Source organism: Maniola hyperantus, chromosome 13 (assembly GCF_902806685.2).
Source record: "Maniola hyperantus chromosome 13, iAphHyp1.2, whole genome shotgun sequence".
NCBI lineage: Eukaryota > Metazoa > Arthropoda > Insecta > Lepidoptera > Nymphalidae > Maniola > Maniola hyperantus.
This window is the reverse complement of record NC_048548.1, coordinates 3,944,603-3,953,365: the sequence shown is the minus strand read 5'-3', so window position 1 is coordinate 3,953,365 and position 8,763 is coordinate 3,944,603. Positions and strand designations below refer to the sequence as shown.

General features: G+C 34.5%; 1 protein-coding gene across 1 annotated transcript in view; it reads right to left on the bottom strand.

Annotated features, from left to right (window-relative positions):
* Window positions 1-2,331: 2,331 nt before the first annotated feature.
* LOC117987692 (uncharacterized) overlaps window positions 2,332-8,763 on the bottom strand; it is a 38,254-nt gene continuing 31,822 nt past the window's right edge. Inside the window, exons 6-9 of the mRNA XM_069502698.1 lie at window positions 6,837-6,980; window positions 6,511-6,615; window positions 5,833-5,934; window positions 2,332-3,623 (exon numbers count right to left, since the gene is read on the bottom strand). Coding sequence (XP_069358799.1) covers window positions 3,142-3,623; window positions 5,833-5,934; window positions 6,511-6,615; window positions 6,837-6,980 — 833 coding nt within the window. The 3' untranslated portion in view covers window positions 2,332-3,141. The remainder of the gene's footprint in view (window positions 3,624-5,832; window positions 5,935-6,510; window positions 6,616-6,836; window positions 6,981-8,763) is intronic.

Genomic DNA, 8,763 nt, shown 5'->3' with positions numbered 1-8,763 from the left:
CCGAAAAATCAAAAAGTTCCTAAGGGATTCTTAAAAGACCTAAATCCATCTCACCTCTCGCAGCACTGCAGTCTGTAGTCCCGTCGTGACCACGACTCGTGCAACGGAGTCCAAATATCGGCAGTTAAAAATCTCCTAATTAATCGTGGTTTTATACAATACAATAATTGCAACGTGATAAGATTTAAATAAAACACAATTTGTAAAATATTTTATTTCAAAAAATTTATAAAAAAATTTACATCTTCAATATCCATTCTAACGAATAATATGGGCTTAGATACTATAAACAAGTGGATATACGAGTAAATAATATAAGGTTAATATTCTCAAACAAATATATTTAAAACAAATTATAATTAAGAGTCTCTCTAATTGGTAAAACGTGGGTGGATACATCTAATAGTGCATTTATATTTGATTTACACTTACATCTATCGATATAGAATCAGTACCCTTATCAGTACCCTTATTATAAATGCGAAAGTGTGTTTGTTTGTTGGTTTGTTGGTTTATTGGTTTGTTGGTTTGTCCTTCAATCTCGTCGCAACGGTGCAACGGATTGACGTGATTTTTTGCATGAGTATAAATAAAGACCTGGAGAGTGACATAGGCTATTATTTATCCCGGAAAATCAAAGAGTTCCAACGGGTTTTTTAAAAACCTTATACAACGCGGACGAAGTCCCGGGCATTAGCTAGTCTCTAATAGTTTTTCATCGAAGCTTACGGCAGACATCTGATAATCTCTACGCAGTACTTTTGACCGCCAAGAGAGCGTCGCTGAGGGGGTTTTTTCTTCTTACTGTGACAAACTATATAGTGATGAGAGAGTTCTTACCAATAGTGTGCAAAGTCAGCTATCAACTATTACTGTTCTATTTTCGCGTCGATTTATTTTTTTAAAATCCCGTGGGAACTATTTAATTTTCCGGGATAAAAAGTTGATGCAAGCTATCTCTATACCAAATTTCGTCAAAATCGGTTGAACGGTTGGGCCGTGAATGGCTAGCAGACAGACAGACATACAGACAGACAGACACACTTTCGCATTTATAATATTAGTATGGTAAGTCGATAGCTAGTTGCTTCCTCTCAGATAAGATAAAGTTACCAGCGTCCGGTCTGAGATAAAAAAAATACTCAAGTGAGAGTTGGACTCACACACGAAGGGTTCGTTATCATCATCATCGTTTCGTGGCAGCGATTTTGAAATTTTTATTATTTGTTGTTATAGTGGCAATAGAAATACATAAGTACTCTGTGGAAACTTCAACTCTCTACCTATTACAGTTCAAGAGATACAGCCTGCTGACAGACGGACGGATAGACTGCGGAGGCTTAGAAATAGGGTCCCGTTAGCACTCCTCGGGTAGGTACGGAAACCTAAGAACGAAGAACAGGTTTAGTTTTACTGAGTGCATTTTAATTGAAAGGATTTTTGTGCTTAAAAAATTAAATAAGTAATTACTAACTATTACGAATTACAATGAAAATAAATTTATAGTTTTCTTTGGTTATTGTGTGACGAGCAATTAAAAGTGTACATTCATTAATTATTATATAAATAAATCATTAATAATTTTAATTATTAATCTTTTCAAGTTGATCTTATTATAGACAAATTTTCTTTAAAATATTTACAAATACATTGACTAGACACATATTTTATAAAAATATTAAAAATCATTATTACTTTAGACCTTTACAAAGAGATGTCAGCTTCGTAGAACGTTGTCTCTTTCACTCATACCTATGTGACATTTTGAGTGAGCGTACCTACAGCGCGCCGCTTGTATGAAGCTCCCTCTCTGGTCTATATCTACTCGTGTGTCTGAAAGGACTTAGAATACAATTTAATTTAGTGTGTGACTTTAATTTTTTTATGCTAATGCAAAAAATGTACATTTAGTGCAGTTAGGTAAGTCTTGCCATCTTATTTTACTAGATCCTTGATAAATTGTAGTCTTCTGGACTTAGTCCTCATTTCAAACGCATACAAACAAACATTATTTAGACTAGTATTAATATGTTATACTTCATCAACTTGACCATTAAATACATAAACGTAACAAAGACATACCCTCTAACAAATAAACCTGAAATAGCGGTGGAATAGTTATACTCTGTTTTGTCTTTCTCTGTCATCAGTAATTTGACATTTGAAGGAAAAAGACAAAACAGAGTATAACTATTCCACCGCTATTCCAGGTTTATTTGTTAGAGGGTTATATTATTTTCACGTTTAAAAACACGTTTCTAAATTTACTCTATTTACTAGAAAATTTTTGGTCAGTAATAAATATTATTTCTAAAATAAATAAAATAGTTCTGGAGAAAAAATCTGGTTTTTTTCGAAGCACAAAATAAATAAATTATGTCATCAATTTCAAGCGAAAGTGATATTGTAAGAAAACTGTTTGAATATCAGTGCATTTTTATACTATTCGAAGTACATATTACAAGTGATAACATTTCTTATTTACAATATTCTTTGGCTTTACAAGCATCAAATCCTTTCATATAATATGTAATAACATCATCGCCAATAGTACCTACCTACTGATTCTGGTGGCAACTAAATTTTAGAGTATTCGCATCTTCTACTTACAAATGTAAATAGAAAAGGGCAGAAAAACTTGATTTAATTTAAAACTGTCAAACGTCAGGACTTTAGGCACCAGTCTAGCATACTGTTTTTGTGGAGTAGCACATAAATTTAGGGTTTTTAATTTAAAATTCATTTTTGTCCTTTTTTTAGCAATATTAAAAAGAAAAAGATGCAGATGCTCTAAATTTAGTTTAGAGAAAGCATCAGCATTGCCGTCATTGGCGCCGATTCTGTTGTCTTTCTCTAAACTAAATGTTTTTTAATATTGCCAAAAACTTACGGAATATGAATTTTAAATTTAAACACGCTACAAATTTAAGCAATAGGCTAGCGACTGGCAGCTAAAGTCACAAGGTTTGACAGCTCTAAATTAAATTTAAAACTGTCAAACTGTGTCCGTCCTTTTCATATTACATTATTAAGAAGAGGATGCAAATACTCTAAAATTTAGTTGACCTCAGAATCAGTACCATTGTTTACCAATTAAAAGCAATAGTTCCTAGAGGCATCAGCACCTCTTTGTTCTTGTTGTCACCCGTAGTAGAACTGAGAGTTAGTGTAACCGCTCAAGCTCTTTGGGCTCATCATTATATCCGAATCAACTTCTTTACTACCAAATCTGGTACTTGCATCTCTTGAATGAGTCGGTACGTAATCTACGTTACCATACATACTGGCTCCAGCACATGGGTATATAGTATTCAAAGGCCTCATTGCCCTCAGAGTTGCTTTGTTCACCCCATCTCTGTATAGAATCATATCTGGATGTACTGGATCATAGAAAGTTCCAGATATATGACTGACGTCTACATCGTTGTCTAGATCTGAAGCAGCGTCATTGAAAACGTTTGGAGCTTCTGTAGTAAACATGTCACCATTTTTGGAGTTGCTTGATCTCTTTTTCTTTTTGTAGTACCGAACCCCGACGAAGATTGCTGCCAATATGATAACAATTATGGTCGCTATGCTAATGTAGATTAGAAATTTCAGATTTGATGACTTGGTTGACGAATCTGTAACAAACATTTGTATATTATTTCCACTACCCCCTTAATGGTTAAACAGTATCACCTTGGTATAATAATATAGCATTATATTAGGATCTTATGCCTTGTTATATAGTAAATGTTTCTTTCTTTCTAAAAACATGGTATAACTCATTCTGCAGCCCATATTAATGGGAGAAATTTTTCGACATTGTCACTGATTTTCTCCTTCCAAACGAGTATCCTTACAAGGGAGAACTTTTCCTTTCCTAATTTTTTAATCGGAAATGGAAAAGTTCTCCCCTTTGGAAGCAGAATATCAGAAGAAAATTTTCGGCACAAACGGATAATTCTGCGGCCAAGTAGGTATAGGTCGCAGAATATTACGACATAGACAGATTTTACGCACGACTTAATATAGCTGCCTATAATTTGAATTAAATAATAACTTGCTAAGCTAGGATTTGAATAATGTAATTTCTTTTTGTATGTATTTTTATGTATAAAACGGGTACATACCACGATTAATTTTTGTTTTTATTTGTCGATATTTTATACATAAAAATATGTCGTTAAACCACGAAACAAGCTTAAAATCATTAGTTCTTTTTGTATGATTCTATTGGTGGTTCAATTAAAAAAAAAATTGCACACGTTGATATAAAAACCACAATACAGCATTGCTGCACTGATTTTATGCATGGATTGCAGATTAGTAGCACATTTCCATCTTTTATAACAGACCTAGTCCTTATCACTTCACATAAGCAACTAAATCTTTAACTCGTATACCTAATGGTACATAATAACTTTACACAAAATGTATCCCTATCCTAAAGACATGAAATTTGGAGGGTATATTCTTTGTAAAGAGTAGGTATCCACTAAGAAAGGATTTTTTGAAATTCAACCCCTAAGTGGGTTAAATGGGGGATGGAAGTTTGTATGAAAGTCCGTCATTTGTCAAGTTATTTGCATGAAAATTGGTATTTGGGTTTTCGGTCACAAATGAAGAAATACGTGTTTCAGGATTTTTGGAAAATTCTCCCATAAGGGTGGTAAAATAGGGGATGTAAGTTTGTATGGGAAAGTTTTAATTATTGATATTATAATTGACTTGAAATTTGTAAAGTAGGTTTTTTCTTGAGGTTAGGTGTCAGCTAAGAAACGACTATGAGAAAATCCCCTCCCCTAAAGGAGTGAAATGGGGGTTGGAAGGTTATATGTGTTATTCGGTGCTGTTCAGAGTGCGCGTCCTGATGTTATAATGTTTGTTTCTGAAAAAAAATGCCATTTGTTTCCTGTAGGCCACGCGGGCGAAGCCGCGGGCAGAAGCTAGTTAGGTATAATTCGCTACACAAACTTTGGATATTAAGTACTTAAACATTCCCAATCCACTATTATGAATTCTAAATTGCTTCCAAAATGGTGTAATTAATTAATAAACAATTTATACGAACAATAACTTCTATTTACATTGCAAACCAAATTAGGTTTCAATTCAATCATCGGGATACAATAATTAAATTTGAATATAACATGTGGTTAACCACATCACACCTGAATGAATGAAAGGACATACGGCCACAATAATCAGAGAGAGGCTATTTACTAGAGATGTCATTTGTCTCGCAAAATGGCCACAAAAGGTAAACAATGCTGTATGTAATTCTGTAACTAATTGGACAGCGTTTACACTGTTTATGAGTTGTATCATGTTCCTAGCGGCCCGCGCCGACTTCACCCGAGTTAATAATAATGTTTAAATGCATAATATATACCTACTTAAGACATATATATATATACTAAGATGGGCGTGGATCTTAAATAATTAGTATACCTATCAAACAGTGAAAGAATATTTTAAATAGGTGCAGTTGGTTTTGGAGATTACCCTTCACTGACACACAAATTAGGAAATCACAAAATGATTATAAATACTAGATGATGCCCGCGACAAGGTCCACGTGGATCAAGATTTTTTTTAATCCCATGGGAACTCTTTAATTTTCTGGGATAAAAAGTAGCCTATGTCCCTCCGCGGGATGTAAGCTAACTCTGTACCAAATTTCATCAAAGTCGGTTAAACTGCTGGGCCGTCAAAAGCTAGCAGACAGACAGACAGACACACTTTCGCATTTATAATATTAGTAGATATGGAAGTATGGATTATATAGATGTGCAGGTTTTTTTGGAAATAAATAATTAAATTGAACTGTAATTGTGAAAATCATACCTTTATACTTTATCCCATTCAGATTGCTGGTGGAATGTATGATCGCAGTTTGTGGAATCATATTATCAGTTTTTGTAGGCTTGTTCCATTTCACTACAATATCTGAAAAAACAATCATTTGAATAGAGATTGAAATTAAGTATTTTAGTAGATTTTTCATTTTTGGCCATAAAACTATATTGTGTACCAATATATTACACGAACTCATTCTGAAAAAATGGAAAGAATAACTTCCGCGTTTAAAAGTTTTTTTTAAATCCTGTGGTATCTGTTGTAAAGCTGAGATAAAAAATCTGTCAAGTGCGACTCAGACTCGCATACAAAGGGTTCCGTACCATCGTACAAGAAATAACACTTTTTCATTTTTCTAAATTTTCATGGCGGCCATTTTGAAATTTTATTAATTTATTGTTATAGCGGCAATAGAAATACACATTATGTGAAAATTTCAAGTCTCTACCTATTATGGTTCACGAGATATAGTCCGCTGACCCACTGACAAACAGACGGATGGACAGCGGAGGCTTATTAATGGGGTCCCGTTGGTACCATATGGGTACAGAACCCTAATGCAAGGTATCCATATGGCTTTCTTTAAAATCTATTCAGCAGTTGAGCTGTGAAAATAAAACAGATAGACAAACACGGATTTTTATCAGATACCTTGTTAAACTATACCTGGAGTTTCGAAATGTTCCCCAACATTATTTACATCATAGCGATTCGTTACTTTATCCTCTTCAGAAGCGTTCTCGTATCTTTCTGTGAGGACCCCCAGAGGAACTGTAGGGAATAAAGTTTTTTTTAAATTCAAATAGTTAGTAAATATACCGGCGCGGGCGGGTCACTTGATGTTAAGTGATGACTGCCGCCCATGAACATTTGCAACACCAAAGTCACCGCCAATGCATTGATGGCTGTTCAGGAATTTGTTGATTGTTGATAAAAAATATTTTTTAATTAATAATTTCATGGATTTTCAATAATGGCGTCTGATTACATACCGCATGTATGCAGAACTCTTAGATTCGCCCTGGTGTCTGGTCTACAGGGGGATCCGAAGGTCTTGCTGTCCGCCACAATTTGACACTGCTGCTTGCCGTGGCAAATCTGCATCGTTGTCTTTAATGCGTATGGTGCTGAGCACGCTGGAAAAGACTATTTTATGAGTCATGTTGACAATAACTTAGCTTTATAATATACTAGCTGATCCCCGCGGCTTCGCCCGCGTAGATTTAGGTTTTTAAAGATCCCGTATAGCCTATGTCACTCAGGAATAATGTAGCTTTCTACTGGTGAAAGAATTTTTAGAATCGGTTCAGTAGTTCCAAAGATTACCCCCTACAAACAAACTTAACGACAACGACGACCTCTTTATATAATAGTATGGAAGTATAGATATAGATTATGTATTCGTACGGTTGAAATTGGTATGGTGAAAATAAAACATGAAAGAGATTCTAAGGACGCGCACCGTTCAACGTTATTAAGCCACCAGTTGTTCAATAAAAAATATTTATCAATCTAAGTATTTGTAATCTTTCAATAAATTACTTAGCAACGTTGTTTTTTTTTCAACATTTTACAACGTTGCGCTGCTAAGTACCTTTTTTTTTTTAAATTACCAACATAAAGAATGTTTAACAAATCTAATTTAGACACAGCAAAAAACCACGAAGGTTTAAAAAGTGTGTCATTCTGTCTACTTCTTAATACAATATAATAATAACAACAGAAACACTTATTACATTACATTTTATACAAAAATTGGGATCATTACAATTTGTTAATATAATAGGATATATTATAGCTTATATTTTAAATTAAATCTAGTTAAACCTACCTATCTTATCGACAGTTTACAAGTAGATTGATTATGATAATTAAAATAAAATCAAATATCATTATTAATTGCGGCCGTAGGTGAATATCAACCCTCAATATTCACGCAAACTGAGAAACTTATTAAAATCCTGCAAACCGCAGTGACTTTAGATTCTTTTTAAAACGTCATTAAGGGAGTTTCAGCAATTCATCATGAGCTTCAGACATGGTGTTAGGTAGTCGAAACGATCCAACGCTTACTTTAAAACTATGATATCTTATGCATTCCTATTTAAACGCTGTAAGCTGAGCTTAATTACAGCGTTTTAATTACGTCATTGCATTAATTTAAATAATATTTACGCATTTGCGTTAATAGAATACGATTTTAGGATTCCGTATGACCGAACGAATAAACGAAACTGTTTTATTATAAATACTATCTGTCCCGGCTTACTCACGTGTGTAGTCGACGTTAGCCCGACTAGTTTCGAACCCATCCGGGGTCCTTTTTCAAGGGAGTCCTTCCGCGCACGCGCCGCGGTTTTGGCGCGTGCGCGGACGGACTCCCTTGAAAAAGGACCCCGGATGGGTTCGAAACTAGTCGGGCTAACGTCGACTACACACGTGAGTAAGCCGGGACAGATAGTATTTATAATGGAAATCACTCACGGTAGTTTAAACGCTAAGAAACTGTTTTAGGTTCAATTGTGTGTCTGTCTGTCCGTTTATTACAGAATATGATTATAATATAGGGTCAGTTAGCACTCTTCGGGTACGGAGCCCTAATAATATATGTACTTAACATTATCTATAACAAAAAATCTTTGTATATTTACAAAGAGGAGCCCAATTCTCATTCCCAATAGTTTTGGAAGGAAGAATTGAAGGCAAAAGGGCTCCAGGTTGCCAAAGACGCAAATGGTTGGACGATATAACGACGTGGACTGCGCTAAGTTCCCCATTGAAAGTTAAAAGAGGCGGCTTTAAATAGAGAAGCTTTTCGCATGATGACCTCCAAACTTCGTTTCGAAGAAGGCACGCGATGATGACGATGATAACAAAAAATGTAGTGAAAGGAATTTATACATTTTAGAATTAATACCA